Genomic DNA, 18001 nt, shown 5'->3' with positions numbered 1-18001 from the left:
CTCTGCCTGGAATGCAGACAATCGTTCTGGAGGCTTTAAACTAACAGAATATGAGAACTGTCTAAAACCAGGTGGATTTCTCCAATTTTCAGACTCTATATATCTACTTTGTATCTATATCGAGAGAGAGAGAGAGAGAGAGAGATTGCTTTCTGGCACCATTTACAAGGCAAAAATTACCTGTGGAAAAAGCAATGCCAGACCTGAGTTCAAAACCTAGTTATGCTAAAAATAGAGCTACCATATATGATCCAGCAATCCCACTCCTGGGCATATATCCAGAAAAGATGAAAACTCTAACTTGAAAAGATACACGCACTCCAGTGTTCATAGCAGCAATTTACAATTTACAGTAACCAAGACATGGAAGCAACCTAAGTGTCCATCAATCAGATGAATGGACAGAGAAGATGTGGTATACATATCCAAAGGAATATTACTTAGCTATAAAAACAGAATGAAATATTGCCATTTGCAGCAAGGTGGATGGACCTAGAGAATAACATACTAAGTAAGAGAAAGACAAATTACACTTACATGTGGAAGCAAAAAATAATACAAATGAATTTATTTACAAAACAGAAACAGACTCACAGACATAGAAAAAAAACTTATGGTTACCAAAGGGGAAGTGAGGAAGGGATAAATTAGGAGTATGGGATTAACAGATACACACTACTATGTATAAAATACATAAGCAACAAGGATCTACTGTATAGCACAGGGAACTATATTCAATATCTTCTAATAACCTATAATGGAAAATAATTTGAAAAAATACACATAGGAGCTTCCCTGGTGGCACAGTAGTTAAGAATCCGCCTGAAATTGCAGGGGACACGGGTTCAAGCCCTGGTCCGGGAAGATCCCACATGCCGTGGAGCAACTAAGCCCGTGTGCCACGACTACTGAGCCTGCGCTCTAGAGCCCATGAGCCAAAACTACTGAAGCCCACGTGCCACAACTACTGAAGCCCACACGCCTAGAGCCTATGCTCCGCAACAAGAGAAGCCACCACAATGAGAAGTCCGCGCACCACAACAAAGAGTAGCCCCACTCGCCGCAACTAGAGAATGCCCGCGTGCAGCAACGAAGACCCAACACAGCCAAAAATAAAATAAATTAAATAAAAATAAATTTAAAAACACACACACACACACACATATATATAACTGAATCACTTCGCTGTACACCTGAAACTAACACAATATTGTAAATCAACTATACCTCAATAAAAAAAAAAAATTTTACAATTCAAAATAAAAAGCCCTAGTTACGAACTTTGGATAGTAACTTTTTATGAGCCTTAGTTTCCTATTCTGTAAAATGAGGATAATAATACCTATACCTCAGTGTTTCATGAGGCTAACATGATCTGCCTACAATGACCACTATTGTTGGGATTAGTGTGTTTACCTGTGACCTGGAAGGGAGCCTGGATAAGCCGCTGTTGAACTCCCCTGAGTAGCTCCTCTATTTCCTTCTGTATATTGCAGACAACCTCTTCCATCAGTCCTACATCAGCTATTCCTTTCCAGAACATCAAAGTGTCCTCTGGCAAAAGAGGGATAAGACAGAGGGTAAACAAGGGACACTACATATACTTAAGCATATCTCTTCAATGTTAAATTCAAAATTATTTTGATTCAAAATGATTTTTTTTTCCGTGCTGCGCAGCTTGTAGGATCTCAGTTCCCTGACCAGAGATTGAAAACGGGCCACAACAGTGAAAGCCCAGAATCCTAACCACTAGGCAACCAAGGAACCCCCCCTCAAAATGATTTCTTATTGGGCTATTTCTGGGAAAAGAAAAAAAGCCTTTGGAACACTAGCTGCCTCCCTGAGTTGGTATCTAATTATTTGAACTCTGCAGCAAAATAGGGACTTGTGATAATTGCCTCAATTTGTCATGCCTCTGGCTACAGGGAACAGGTATCGTCCACCAATAAAAATATTAAATTAAATATTTAATAAATACTAAAGCATTTATTTAAATAATTTAATTTAAAATTAAATAATACATAATATTTTAAATGTTAAGTAATAAAGAAATTAAATTAAGTTAAAGATATACTCCCTCTAATCCTATACTTAAAAAACCAAAATAAAGGGACTTCCCTGGTGGTCCAGTGGGTAAGACTCCATGCTCCCAATGCAGGGGGGTTTGGGTTTAATCCTGGTCGGGGAACTAGATCCCGCATGCATGCCGCAACTAAGAGTTCACATGCTGCAACTAAGAAGTCCACATGCTGCAACGAAGATCCCACGTGCCGCAACTAAGACCCGGCGCAGCCAAAATAAATAAATATTTAAAAAAAAAAAAACCAAAAAACAATAAAACAGTTGAATAGGTGGGGTTATAAGCTCCCTGGGGGCAGAAGCTATGTCTTTTCATCTATCTAGATCTAGCAACAGTACCAGCTAAAAACAGGCAGCAATAAATATTTGTTAAATAAATTAATGAATGAAGGATGATGTGAAGCTTCTCCTGTCCCCTCTAAGTGAATCATCATTAATCACCATCCTCTACACCACCTGCTACCTAATTTTTTCTTCTAACATCTTGCAGCTTGGTTTCTCTAACAAATGGGCCAAAGTTGGAGTCAGTGTGACAGGATAAAAAGCATGGACTTCAGAGTTAAACAGATGAATTCAGTTAAACAGCTGAATTATTAGTTGTGTGACTGGTCTTAGGCAGGGTGCTGACCCTTTCTGAGTCTCAATTGCTTCATAAAATCTGACTTTACAGGGCTATTGCTTGGATTAAAATAAGGTGTTTGCAGCTGTAATTAGTATTAATATGCACAAGAAAAACCAGCACAAGTAATGAAGAGGCCTTCTGTGTCCATAATCGTAATGGTGATAAGAGTCACAAAACCTTACAAGAAATCTGAGCCCCATAGAAAGTACCTGAAATTTCCTCTGAGTCTTTCTTCATGCCCTCCTCTGTGGCCATGCTGACAGCAGCAGTGAGAGCCGAGTTCCATTCCAGCCCTGCCTCTTCCATGCTCTCTTCTGAGATGGCAATCTGTGTGATGCTACCTAAAAGCAGTCCATTAGAGGGAAGGCCCGTGAATTTTATGAAAAAGTCACAACTATCCTCTATCTCAGACAGCCAAAGAGATCCTGTTATTTAACTTTCTAACCTTTTGCCTGCATGTCCCTATATTTAAAAACTAGAATCCTAGGTAATCCAGGATGAATATTGGATTTCCTAAATAAAACCTGCCTTGCAAAAGAAAATGCTTTCTTCTTACTCTGAATAGAAAGTGAAAGATAGGGGCCTCCCTGGTGGCGCAGTGGTTGAGAGTCCGCCTGCTGATGCAGGGGACGCGGGTTCGTGCCCCAGTCCGGGAAGATCCCACATGCCGCGGAGCGGCTGGGCCCGTGAGCCATGGCCGCTGAGCCTGCGCGTCCGGAGCCTGTGCTCCGCAACGAGAGAGGCCACAACAGTGAGAGGCCTGCATACCGCAAAAATAAATAAATAAAAATAAATAAATAAATAAATAAAAAAAGAAAGTGAAAGATAACTTACAAAATCACAAAAGAGCAATCTGCTTTCTGAGCAGTTATGTTTTTGAAAGAGACAGAAGGTGGGCACGATTGCCAGGCTGCAGGCCCCAGACTTGGTGAGGATGAGGAGGACTTGAAATAATTTAAAAGAAAATATATAGTCAAGAGCCCTACTACAAGCATGTTTGATACTAACCATCTAGAATTCATGAAGTTGCTGTAATTTATTTATCAGGCTATGTAAAAGAAAGCAAGAGAAATGAGACCAAAATAAATCAGATAAGAGATCCATGAATAGCAGATTCACAGAGGAAAAAACTACTGCTATCAATTTTATATTAAGGTTTTAAACAAAGAGAATTGAGAAAAATCAAACTGATCCAGACAGAAATATAGACAAGTGTGGACTCTCCGCATTGAAGGATATCAATAATCAAGCAAACAAGTAATATCAATATGGATGATCAAGTAAAGAAGTTTCGGCAAAATGAAAAGGAAGTAGATAGTTTCACAGCATTTTTCACTTTTCAAGTGAAAGTGTCACACCACCAAATATTCAAACTGCTAGATATTGTACACTTTCCTGAAAGGAACTTAGGTTCCAAGAAATTTGGCTTCTACTCACCCAGTGGTTACTCACAGAACATTAGGACTGACCAAAAGAAACCTTGATAAGTCATTTTTAAAGCACAATACTTCCCTTACATCCTTTAGCGTTCTTGTGTCTCTGTCAGGCGTATTTATAAGCCTCCTGGAAGTAGTTTAGACATATTCTATCTAGGAATTTTAGCTGTGCTAAGTCTCCAGCTGAACTAAATCCTTAATAATAACCTCATACGGCTATATCTTTCCTAGAGAGCCCTTGTCCCAAGCTCAACAATACTGAAGTTAAGTGTGTGCCCATCCTATCTCATTTGTGAAGAAGCCTCAGCTTGCTTATCTGAATTCCTTACAGACAGAGCTCTTTGATCCTTACAGCAGTCTCCAGAGTCCAGCCCAGCCAATGACACACTGTCTTTGATACATCTCAGTTCAACAGCTGAAAACCCGTTCTCCGTTCTAATCCACCCGCTTGCCTTGCCACTAGAAGAGCAAAGGATTTTTAAAACAATCTGATTTCAAAGATATGTCAAGTGGCACCAAAGTGAGACTGTTAAATAAGCATTATTTGGATCACCTTTCTAACGTTTACCATGCACTGTAATAAAGAAACAAGGAAGGAGGTCTGGCCAATAGGAATCATTTGGGAGAAAACAAAGAGAGTTCTTTCTAAAGCATGGACTCCCACCCAAGATTACCATACCTTACATTAACGCTCTCGAGAATTGAAAAAAGAAACACAAAGAAGAAATGAGGGGAAAAGTGCTACTGAAAAACACAGTGGGTTTTCAGGTGGTTTCCTACCCCCTACCATCGGCCGAAGTGGGTGTCTGCACCACACTTGTCTGCTGTCCTGGCACTGGAGCTCTTGCACTGCTGATCAGAAGATCAAATTTGGTGCTTCTGCAGGTATTGGAGCAAACCTTGTCATGTTGGTAAAAATCAATCTGTCCAGAGTCCATCATTTTCCTGTGCAAAGAGAGACAAGAAGTACCAATTCAGCCTGCACTTCATCTTGAAGGGACAAATAGAGACAAAGTTGCTGAGTCCCTTCTATATGTTAATGAAACCTAATAGTATTAAAAGTCATTAGGTTGCAGAAATTCTAATTGGGGCTATAAAATGTTCATTGGTCCTGCCCACATTTACAAGTACTCCTCTTCCCTCCTTCCTCTACTCATTATGAGTACTCTCTTGTATTTCCCGTTATCACTAAGTTTTAGACATATACTCCTGACAATAGCTAAATTTCCCCATAGAATCTCACTGAAACAAAGCCCAAAAGAGGAAAAGACTAACTCATATCCCAGCACAAATGAGAAATGCCACAGGGGGATTAGAATTTTGTGATTAGATTCTGATGTATTAGTACTTGTAGACCAGCAAGATCTGTTGCCACTTCTGGAGACATAAAACTTCAGCACATTTCTTTCCTTCAAAAAAAAAAAAAGAGATAACTCTCCTATAAATACAGAGCAAAGTTGATTATACTAAACCCCCACTATAAAATGTCCTTATAACTAGATTCACAAGACGCTATTATAGGCCATGAGCAAAGCCATGAGGTATTTTAATTACAGTAAACTCTATGTTATAATGTTACTTGGCTTTCACTAAAGATTTTTTAGACACTCTGAGTCTTTTACATTTGGGGAAAGTTGGCATACACTTGTTTTTCTGGGCAAGTAAAACAAGCCAAGAACAAAAAAAAAAAAAAGAAAGTTAAAGGTATTCACCCCCAATTTCATTCAACTACTGATTAATGCACACAAATCATCTGGAATGAATTTTTTTTAATTATGCCTCTGACTATAAAAATCATACGTAAAGAAAAAAACATTTTCTGTGGAAAATACAGAAAACTATAAAGAAAACAACTGCTCTTTAAAAAAATATCCAACACAGAGATCATATCAACATTTCAGCATATTTTTTCTACTAAATTTACTTACATATGTGTGTTTTTTAAAACAACTATATTAATTGATATTACATTTTGTTTTCTTCCTTACATTACATCATAAGCATTTTCCATGTAAAAACTCTTTAGAAATATTTTAATGACCTCATAATGCCCCATAGTATAAACTCATATACATTTAGATGAGCCATAATTTACTTTAGATATACCCTGATTGTATATTAAAGCAGACTGTAATTTTCACCATCAGAAATTATGTTGCAATGAACACTTTTATACTTGAATCTCTACAAGCACTATAGATTTCTCTTAAGACAGATTCCTTAAAAAAATTAAAGACAAAAGGTAAGAGGTTTTTAAGGCTCATGATACATGTTCTGTGGGGAAATTTTAATTCTTAACCACATTTTTAAATTTTCTATCAATAGTTGAGTGCTCAAGAAACACCAACTAATGTTAATTTCACCGAGGAGTGGGGTGGATTACAATGATAAACTTGCTGCATAAAGAGATGGGAGTGGGGATACTATACATTCTAAAGTTTATTTCTGGGACTTCCCTGGTGGTGCAGTGGGTAAGACTCCACGCTGCCAATGCAGGGGGCCCGGGTTCGATCCCTGGTTGGGGAACTAGATCCCATATGCATGCCGCAACTAAGAGTCTGCACACCGCAACTAAGACCAGGCGCAGCCTAAGTAAATAAATAAATATTTTTTAAAAACAAATAAAGTTTATTTCAATGGTACAGTGACGGCAAGGATTGCATTCGCTGTGCATAATTGTTACTTACAAACAGCACCCTTCTACTCTACCAGATTATCCCAGGATTTGTCCATCAGCCCACATCTCCGTTGTTGTCAAGCTTTCTTAGCACCAGGCTTAGCTCTGCCTATGCTGAGTGATCTCAAGCTGGACTGTCATCTACTCCTGAGCTTCTCTGCCCAGAGAAGATCCTGCCCAACATTCTGACATCAGAAGAATTTGTCCTAGATGCTGGGAAGAGTCAATTTGATTCAATTTTTCTTCTCTCACAGGGATTTTAAGAACAAGTTGATGAAGGTCAAATAATACATGGATTGTTTAAGCCAATCCTTCAGACAGAATAAAAATTCAAATTAAGAAGACTGGATTCTCTGGATTCCACCATGATTAAGTGCCCCACAGTCAGCTGAAAGGTATGAACTTGCTATCAGAGCTCACCTGAGCATGATTCCACCCAGACGAATAGCTCTCTTCCAGTCCTTCAGGGTGGACTTGCCAGCCAGATGAACAAAATGCTTGGGGCTGATCAACTGATCATTAAACTAATGTAAAAAGTAAAGTCCAAAATAATCCAATGTTAATTTAGGCAGGCCAAGAGGGAAAGAAAGACATAACTCTACTTGTTATGAACAAAAAATACCCAAATGACAGACATCTTTAGTCATAGCCTTGTATTCTCCATCCTCCCACCCTATTGTGCTAGAGAAGATGATCCTTCTCTGGACACAGTGCCCTGTCCTGGTACGAAGCTACAGAAGACACAAGGAGGGTCAGAGATTAATATACTGATTAGGATCTAAAATCCATTTATGCCCTGAATCAAGCAGACAGGTCCAATGTTGCAAAGGCTATTTAAACTGAAGTAATCTATCCAGCCCTAATGACAAAATTCAGGATCTGGTAGAAAGAATAAGGATGGTAGAAACCAACAGCACTGCAAAGCCTCAAAGCTCTGTAATTCTTAATGATTCTAGGATGATGCCACTGATGGTGACTACTATCTACATAGGTCAGCTGTGGCTACCAGTGGAGACAGAATAAGCAATTATTTCCATATTGTGCTCTCATGAAGATTACTTATTTTTATCAGTAATAATTTTTAATAAACTCTACCAAATTACACACCAGTGTAAGGCATTTTACATATATGATCTCACTTCCTCTTCTAGCAAACTTACTGTGTGTGTATATAATTATTTGTATTTTAACATATGAGGCTCTGAAATATTAAATAACTTGATCAAGGTCACCTAGCTAGTCAGTGATAGAGATGGGACTCCATTCATTCAACAAATATTTACTGATAAATATGCCAAGCCCTATTCTATGTGTTGGGGATACAATGGTGAACAAGATAGACAAATTCTCAGCTCTCAAAGGACTTATATTCTGGTGGGACTTGAATCCAGGTCAAATTCACTCTAAAGTCCCTATTTTTTTTTTTTTTTTTTTACTGTGACACAAAGGGACACCACAAAATTAAAAACATTGACATGGTGGAAGAGAGAGAAGAGGCACTAAAACCATACCCTTTGAAAACAAGGAGACCCAAAATAGGCCCCAGCAAGGAGAAAAGACAATTACCTTGACACACTTTACATTTATTCCTGGGCATACAAACTTCTTCCAAAGGAGAATGGCTTTGCTCTCCCCACAAGTTATGGGGTAAGCAATTTCCATATCCTCATTTGCTTCTATAGTGCTTGCATCTTGAAAATGGAAAAAATATCATTTATTTATCAAACACTCTTCCCCAAAGCTTAATTCAGAATCTCTAGTCTCCTGGTTCCTCTGAGGGGCTAATAGTTCACACTGGTTGGTACTGTTTAGGAATCTTCTGGAAGAAGTTTGGCATAACAGCTCTCTTATCAAGCTCCCACTATGTGCCAGACGCTGTGCTGTGTGCTTTTATAGACTTAATCTTTTTTAGTTCTTAAAACAATCCTGTGAGGCAGTGATTGTTTCCTATTGTCCCTGTGTAGGACTCAGAAAGGTGAAGGGACTTTCCCAAGGACACACAGCTAAGCAGTGAGAACGTGGGATTTAAACTCAGGTTTGTCTAACTTCAGTTTCTTTCCACTCACTGCCTTACAATCAACACCTCATCAGCAACTTCCCTAATGACAGAGTTCAACCTTGAGGCTCCAATTTCTTTGAGGGATTTCTATTGATGAAAAATCTTTTCAGCAACCCTAGCAAATTCACGTTAAACATCAACGGACAGCCCTAGCATCTTAGGCAGCGGTGTCTCTAGATGTGCCATCATCAGATTGATGGCTACAGCACTGGGTAGGGGGGGAAAATAAGGCACAAGAGGCAAGAAATCTCAACCAAGGAAGCTAAGGTCAAAAGTACTACAACAGGGTTTCCCTGGTGGTCCAGTGGTTAAGACTCCCCGCTTCCACTGCAGGGGGCACGGGTTCTGCATACCTCGAGGTACGGCCAAAAAAAAAAGTACTAGAACAACAAAAAGACTTACCAATCCCTTCTTCAATTTTGTGTATCGTGTGAGTTTCTACTGCCACAACTGCCGTGTTGTTCTCGGATCCGGCTTCATAAATCCTGTTGTAAAAGTGTCCATCGATAAACAAACTACATAAATCATGAAAAAATTAATATTCACAGCATGGGGTTAAAAAATTTGTTTTAATCTATCTCAAAAGGAATAAAATAATATACTTTACAACTCGATGTTAGTGCTTTGACTAGTGCCCCAATGTATTTAAATTCTAAGCTGCCCGGGACTGCTTAGCAGCTACTACCATGGAAATGAATCAACAACTTTCCTCACCCCAAAGGAAAGTTCCTCTTGCTACTGTATTTACACCGCCACTTGCTACTCTTCTACACCAGACTTTTCCCTTCCTAACTTTAAAAGCTCATGACATAAAGTGCTGCTTCAAGTATAAGATTAAGTCACATTGTAGATTTATCCAAATAAGACTAAAAAGTAATACTGTTAGTTCAAACCAGGAAGAACCTGCTGACCACAGAATTGATGTCCCTTGTCGGAATCTAGGAGCTTTAGTCATTTTTACACTTTAGCATTTTTTAAGTCACCATAATCAAACTACAGACATGAGCAGAACCTCGTTAAAAAAAAAAAAAGTAAGAGAGCCATTATGCCCAAAGTAACTAGCAGTAACTAGAGGTACCACTTAAGGAAAATCTCTCTCCAAAACGTTTCAACCTTCTAAGAAATGGGCTCAGAATACCTAACATGATACATTGACATCCTTTGTTCAATTTCCATAATAAACCTAACATGTTAATTATTGCACTTGCTACCCTAAAGCACTGCCTGAATAATCTCCTTTGCATCAGTGATTAGCCACCTGCATGGTGACACCTCTAGCACAGACCTCCCTTCTGAATTCCACACCAGGACACAATTAACTGCTAAATAAATAAATACATTTGGATATCCCATAGGACTTTATTGAATTCATTATGTCTAAAATAACCAAGTTCTCTTTCCTCTCCCACCTCCCAAACTACTCTTCTTCCTATATTCCCCGTCCTTGTAATGGCACCACACAGCACACAGCAGCCTAAAACAGAAGCCTGGGAATTACACTGAATTTCTCCCTTTTCCTCCTCCTCAACTCCCACATAGTCACCAAGTCCTGCCAGATGCATCTCCTTAACACCAGCCATCCTCCCTGTCTATTTCCACTACTACCGCCTTAATTCAGGCTGCATCATCTCTAGTCTGAACTGGTCTCCTTGCATCTACCTGATCTTCTATATTCCTTCCACAGTGATCATGTAACACCCTCCTCCAAACCCTTCAAGAATCCTCTCCATGCTGCTAAAATAAAGACCCAAATCCTTAATATCATATTTAAGTCCCTCCAAGATCTGGCCCCTGGTTTCATCTCTCACCAAATCCCACCAGACAATCCAAGCCCCAATCATACCAAACTATTTGTAGTTCCCAAAATTGCCACCTTCTTTTACACCGTCTATTTTTGCTCTTCTCCCTCTTCCCAGAACATCCTTCCCCATCTTTTGTTTTTTAATGAGTAGCCTGTATGATGCTTTTCCTTCCATCTCAATCCTCCAGTATAATCACCCACTTCCTCTTTTGTGATGCAACTGTACTTTAGTCACAACAACTATAACACTTCATACTATATACTTGTTTACCTGTCTCTCTCTCTCCTTGGGCATAGTCTAAAAAAGTCCCTGAGAGGGAGTTCCCTGGTGGCCTAGTCGTTAGGAGTCCAGGCTTTCACTACCATGGCCCGGGTTCAAGCTGAGATCCCGCAAGCCACGTGCAAAAAAAAAAAAAAAAAAATGTCCCTGAGAGCAGAGATTACATTTTATTCATTTTGTATACCTGGTATGTCGTGTGCTAACTGGAACATGGCACAGCACATAATAAATGACCGGTAAATGAATGAGGAATGTGATACACATGAGAAACTGCTGCTTCTGGAATTCCGTGGTAGTCCAGTGGTTAGGACACGGCGCTCTCACTGCCAGGGGCCCAGGTTCGATCCCTGGTCAGGGAACTAAGATCTGGCAAGCTGCAGCGTGGCCAAAAAAAAAAAAAACCACTGCTTCAAGTAAATTTGATAAGCTCATTCTAACTTGAACAGTATGTGCAAAATTCTTTAAAAGAATAAATTCTTGTCTATACATAATTTCAACAACCGGAAAATTGCACTTGGGGTGGGAAGTCAGGGAATAGTCTATATTTTTACGGTCAAACAAGATTTTATCAGGGAAAATCTTTCTAAAGTAACTCAGGATAGTGATGGATTTAGCCTAATTCTCTATACCTACTATGATTATGGTAAAAAATCATAAAATATGTTTAAAATGTTAAGGCGTTATGAGATACCGACATACCTTATGAATCATCGAAGTGAGGTAAAATTATGTTTACTAGAGTTTTCAAGTTAAGTCTACATCATTGTATTCTAATTCACTGAAAACTGAAAATCCACAGAGTTAAGTTCTTTTTATCTTGAATGATAAGGAAAGATATTCTGATTAATTGAATGGAATGTGGGATTATTACATAAACTAATGGGTACCCTACAGATCTGAAAGAGTTTATACAGCTTCCTAAGGCCTTAAACTTACTACTAGGGGGCTTCCCTGGTGGCGCAGTGGTTGAGAGTCCGCCTGCCGACGCAGGGGACACGGGTTCATGCCCCGGTCCGGGAAGATCCCACATGCCGCGGAGCGGCTAGGCCCGTGGGCCATGGCCGCTGAGCCTGCGCGTCCGGAGCGGGAGAGGCCACAACAGTGAGAGGCCCACGTAGCGCGGGGGGAAAAAAAAAAAAAAAACTTACTACTAGGGAGGGATATGAGCATGATAAGGAAAGTAAGGTCACTACTCCTCAAATTGAACTATTCCACTCAGCACACTGAGTAAATTTATGTAATACTAAAATCACCAGTCCCTGATATCATTGTTAAAAACTCTGTTATGAATCCAAAATGAATTAGAAAGCCAAGAATGGTGATGGAATCTTAGTACCTTCATTCCTCCTGAGGACTTTTTAAGTATGTTTTAAAGGTTTTATTTGAAAAAGTTAATAACCATCTTTTTTTGTTTTTAAAGAGAAAGCATAGGCTGAACAAGCCTTCTTTGTTGAAAAACCCCCAGAATTAAAAGTCTTCTTAGTATCTTAGTACCTGAGTACCTCAGTATCTATGTTTTTTTTAAAAAGTTGAATGTGGACATATTTCAAAACCAATCTAGCGACTTCCCTGGTGGCACAGTGGTTAAGAATCCGCCTGCCAATACAGGGGACACGGGTTCCATCCCTGGTCCGGGAAGATTCTACATGCCGCGAAGCAACTAAGCCCATGCAACTACTGAGCCTGCATGCCGCAACTACTGAGCCTGCATGCCGCAACTACTGAAGCCCACGCACCTAGAGCCCATGCTCCACAACAAAAGAAGCCACTGCAATGAGAAGCCTACGCACCAAAACAAAGAGTAGCCCCCGCTCGCCGCAACTAGAGAAAGCCCGCGTGCAGTATTGAAGACCCAACACAGCCAAAAATAAATAAATTTATAAAAAGAAAAAAACCAATCTAGTATTATTATGAAAGTATCACCTTACACGTCAGGTTCTATGTATTCATATTAAAAGACTGTTACCAGACACTCTACTTTTGCTTCACAATGTATTCCTGAAAATGTGTATATGATGAAAATTTGAGACAGTATTAAATGTCATATATGTAAAAGCTAAAAAGATGGACAAGAGGAATTATATATTGAAATCTAAAAATACTTATATAAAATCTCTAATTATTTCTTGCCTTTTAAATATAATCTTTACCAATTTATTCCCAGCAATTCATATATACTCTTTGATTGTTTCTCTCCTTCATACTTGAACTGTAGCCAAGCAGGTTAAGTGTGATGAGGCTGAAGACTGACACCTGATGATTTCCATCTTTGTCTCAAGTGTATTAAAATCATGAGACCAGTATTTCTTATCACTAGAATCACTGCTTTTGTACCCTGCTCATTTTTATAAAATGAGGCTAAAATGCAATAAAATATTCAAATAATAAAATAATACAACTAGAAAAATCAACTGACAGGCATCTCAAAATGCAATACCTCAAAAAAAAAGAATGCAATACCTCAAAATGTTTATTCACTAGCTCATGCACTAAAATTCAGTGTAAACAGTGGAGTGGGGAGTCAATATATGTTGTACAAAGATCCTCTACCTAAGCAAGCAATGAGAGGTTTCCAGAAAAGGCAATATCATTTGGAAAATAAAAAAGACAAACAGAAAAATAAGTGGAACCAAATCTTCAAAAGAATTAAGTCTCTAAGTAGCAGAGAAGTTTCTTCTGTCTCTACTGGGGATAGGACAAATGACAACTGGAGTACTTTAGGAAAGACAGAAGAAATGATGACTCCATAAGAAAATAAGTTCTAAAAAAAAAAAAAAATGAAAAAGAAAAAGAAAATAAAGCTGCAGAGAACTAAAGAACCTGCCCTTTAATTCTTCCTGATGTTACCCTACTTCAAAAGGTAACAACTACAAGTATGTGTATGTGTATCAAACAAAATTCCCAAACAAATGAGTTTGAATAAGCATGCATAATCTGTTGGTGCCAATAAAAATTTAAACCACTCTATAGGCTATATGTTAGGCATTATTTATATCAACTTTCCCTTATAGACCTTAGAATATTTCCTTTATGCTCAACAATATTCAGAAATGTCAGCAAACTATGTTTATATTTTAAAAACTAAAAAGTCCTTATCTTTTACAGATACATACTAATGTCTGGGATTTGCTTCAAAAAAATTCAGGAGTGGGTGGATGTAGAGATGAAATAAGACTGGCCATGTGAAAAAAAAAAGAAAGGACTGGCCATGCGTTGATAACTGTTGAAGCTGGGTGATGGATGCTTACACGGGGGTTCATTATATTTTATTTTGGGGTATATTTGAAATTTCCTATACTAAAAAGCTTTTTAAATTATCAAGATAGGTTAACTGTTTTTCTCCAGAAATTTTTAAGGCAAGGTGCATTACTTAGTAGACTGGAACTGGATTACAGCCATCCCTTGGTGTCAGTGGGGGATTGCTTCTAGGACCTCCCTGCAAATACCAAAATCCACAGATGTTCAAGTCCCTTATAAAATGGCATAGTACTGAATATTTGTGTATAACGTACACACATCCTCCCATATACTTTATTTTTTTAATTTTTTATTAAAATTTTTTATTTTATTTTTGGCTGTGTTAGGTCTTCATTGCTGTGCATGGGCTTTCTCTAGTTGTGGCGAGCAGGGGCTACTCTTCATTGAGGTGCACAGGCTTCTCATTGCAGTTGCTTCTCTTGTTGCGGAGCACAGGCTCTAGGCACGTGGCTTCAGTATTTGCAACACACAGGCTAGGTAGCTGTGCCACGCGGGCCCTAGAGCAAGCGGGCTTCAGTAGTTGTGGCCCATGGGCTTAGTAGTTGTGGCTCGTGAGCTCTAGAGCACAGGCTAAGTAGTTGCAGCACGTGGGCTCTAGGGCACACGGGCTTCAGTAGTTGTGGTGCACGGGCTCAGTAGTTGTGGCTCGCAGCCTCTAGAGTGCAGGCTCAGTAGTTGTGGCGTACAGGCTTAGTTGCTCCACAGCATGTGGGATCTTCCCAGACCAGGGAGCGAAGCTGTGTCCCCTGCATTGGCAGGTAGATTCTTAACCACTGAGTCACCAGGGAAGTCCCTCCCATATACTTTAAATCATCTCTAGATTACTTATAAAATCTAATACAATGTAAATGTTACGTAAATAGTTGCTTTCATGTGGCAAATTCAATTTTGCTTTTTCAAACTTTCTGGATTTTTTTTTTTAATATTTTTTATCCAAGGTTGGTTGAATCTGTGGATGCGGAACCTACAGATACAGAGGGCCAACTGTATATGTTTGCCCAAGAACACTTCTGATCCTTGAAGAATCTTTTATACATTCCCCAAAATAAAATAACTACCCCCCTGGGACTTCCCTGGCAGTCCAGTGGTTAAGACTCCATGCTTCTAATGCATGGGGCACGGGTTCCACCCCTAGTCAGGGAACTAAGATCCCACGTGCCACGCGGCAAAGCCAAAAAAAACCAAAAACCAAAAAAAACTATATTTGACAAAAAAAAAAACTTTAAAAATAAAAAAAAATTATTTTAAATAACTACCCCCCGCTTCCCTCTGCAGATCTAGTTCCCATTTAACTTTCAAGACCACCAAAAAATCTTATATCTTCTTTCAAATTCACAGTGATCCTCTGAATTCAAAAGCACATCCTAACCATGCCACTCTGCACTTCTTAGGTTTTGCCATGTAAGTGATCTCTTTATTTATAAACATGTATTTTTGCCTTGCACAACTAGACTACAAGCTCCATGATGGTTGGAACCATGTGCTATATTTCTTTCAACACCTTTGAAATACGTTGTATAATCGTAGGTGGTTGATAAATATTTTTTTGATAGACTAAGCTTAGTAATTTGCCCATCCACGAGGGTCCAGAGAACTTCTGGTAGGAATAATTTTACAGTTGCCTAGTCTCCTCTGACTCTAAATACACTGTCTTTTGGTAAACATGTACCAAGGCCTTGTGCTAAACAGTGTGGATAAGTAAGATGAGGGAACCATGTAACTTACCCCCAAGGAACTCACAGTAGAGAAGACGGAGAGAGACAAGGAAACAGCAAACTGTTGTAGTAAGTACTGAATGACAAATATAGCACACAATACATTATAGAGATGAAAACTTAGCTCTGAGAGTTTGATGTTGAATGTTCCATTATGTTAAATCACCTTAAAGTTATAATTTCCTCACTCTTTGAACCTCCCAAATTTTTCAAAATATTCAAATCTCTAGTCACTTACCCTTGTTGCACAGGCTGTAACTGCAAGATCACTTGGGTTTTGGTATCTTCAGCATTCTCCCCTTCATTTCCTTCAGTGGGTACCACAACCACATCCCCCACTGGGACACTCACTTCCGCATTAGCCATCTTTCACATGAAGTCAGATAGCTGGAGCTGCTGTCAGAAACAAGAAGCACCAGTAACTTTGTCTGGTTTGAAAAGATGGCAACCATAGGAAAGGAACACCAAGATAATAACTATTAATTCCCAGGGCATCCTGCAGATCATGGTCCTCTGAAAAAGATGGGAACTGTGAGAAGGGGCTGACATAGGCTCTGATCTTTCCAGAAATGCCTTAGTACTCACTTGTTATTGTAGTTTTTCTTAGTATGTGTGATTCACCCCGTGGTGTGCTGGAGCCAGCTCTACCAGCTCCTGAGAACCAACTGTGCACATCTCTTCCCAACTCCAAGTTTAGTGACATCAAGTTGGTAGCTTGAAATCAGTTGCTGGGAGAATATACACCACAGAAATTGACAAACATTACAAATCAGGGTATTTATTCTTCTAGAGAGCTGGTTTACAGCACACCACTAGTTCCATCCCAAACTAAGCTCCTAGGAAGTAAGAATCATCTGTTTTCTTTGCAACCAGCCTTTATACCTCATCAAGTGCTCTGTCCTTTGTGAGTAGATACTAATAAGCAGATACTAATAAGTATCTGCTAACTAAACTAAGTTGTATGGGAAAAAGAAAGATGGTTCGCATCGTGTGGTTTTTTAATAGATGCTGAATCCAACTGTATGACCTCCAGGAACGTCTTAATACCTCTTTGCCTCATATTGAATGGAGATAGGGCCTTGCCTGACATCTCCCCTGCGGAGCTGTTAGGGAAACCACTGTCCAGTACCACAAACTCCTTGACTCTAAAGTAACTCAAAGCATTATCTCAAGCTTAATGAAAACTCAGAGGGCCCCAAGTTATTCTGCAGCTGTTAGTCTTCACAGCTGAAAAGAGTCACTTAAGAGAATATGGATAAGAACACTCCATTTACTTAGATATGTGAGTACTTGAAGATGATTAGGACTGTGCTGAACTGTGCTTAGACAGACAATGGATGCAAGTGTGAATATGTAACTAGTACTCAGATGACCGAATCCACATTTCAGCTCTGCCACAGCAATTGTTTGCCTATAATACACACATTTAACATGGCACTCAAAATCTCCCTCATTTGGCCCCCAAATTTTCCCAGTTTCATCTGCAACTACAGTATCCCAAGAATCTTAAGATCCAGCCACACCAACCTCCCACAGATTTCTGAACATGTAATATGTACTTTCAGGTTTCTCTACCTTTGTTATTCCATAAGCCCAAAACTCCTTTCTCCCGCATCTCCTTCTCCCTTCAAGGTCCAGCTCAAAGCTCACTCCTCCACAAAGCCACTGCCAAACCACTTTCTTTTCTGAGGTCCCCCAATACTTGCTTGCAGCTCTCCTCTAGTGTTTATCACACTGTGCCTTGCACTGCAGTTAACTGAATAGACATCTACCTCCATGACTACACTATACTCTCTGTGAGGACAGGTGCTGCTTATCTAAAAATCTTGCCTCTTTCATGCAGCGGCACAGCCAAAAATTTTTTTTAATTAAAAATAAAAATCTTGTCTCCCACAGCCTTGCTCATCATAGGCAGTGACATACATTGGTTCAATCAATTTTTGTTTGTGTTTGACCTAGTTAAAATTCCTCATATATGACTTAGACTTCTGTCCTTTATGATTCTCACATTCAAACTTTTTTCCTGGATTCAACACCTCCTATATCTAAAAGCCTCTTAAAATATCTTGTAGGC

General features: G+C 39.2%; 1 protein-coding gene across 6 annotated transcripts in view; it reads right to left on the bottom strand.

Annotated features, from left to right (window-relative positions):
• GMEB1 (glucocorticoid modulatory element binding protein 1) overlaps positions 1-18001 on the bottom strand; it is a 31389-nt gene that overhangs the window by 8282 nt on the left and 5106 nt on the right. For 2 of the 6 annotated variants that reach the window (XM_079938821.1, XM_079938823.1), the window contains exons 2-8: positions 16166-16323; positions 9276-9388; positions 8381-8505; positions 7235-7338; positions 4925-5082; positions 2911-3042; positions 1417-1554 (exon numbers count right to left, since the gene is read on the bottom strand). In XM_079938821.1, coding sequence (XP_079794947.1) covers positions 1417-1554; positions 2911-3042; positions 4925-5082; positions 7235-7338; positions 8381-8505; positions 9276-9388; positions 16166-16293 — 898 coding nt within the window. In that variant the 5' untranslated portion in view covers positions 16294-16323. Of the gene's footprint in view, positions 1-1416; positions 1555-2910; positions 3043-4924; positions 5083-7234; positions 7339-8380; positions 8506-9275; positions 9389-16165; positions 16324-16512; positions 16560-18001 lie in introns of those variants that run through there. The other 4 variants (XM_079938822.1, XM_079938825.1, XM_079938824.1 and 1 more) reach the window with 3 other exon arrangements.

The sequence above is a fragment of the Stenella coeruleoalba genome (assembly GCF_951394435.1).
Source record: "Stenella coeruleoalba genome assembly, chromosome: 1".
NCBI lineage: Eukaryota > Metazoa > Chordata > Mammalia > Artiodactyla > Delphinidae > Stenella > Stenella coeruleoalba.
The sequence above is the reverse complement of the archived record's forward strand: the minus strand, read 5'-3'. Positions and strand labels throughout refer to the sequence as shown.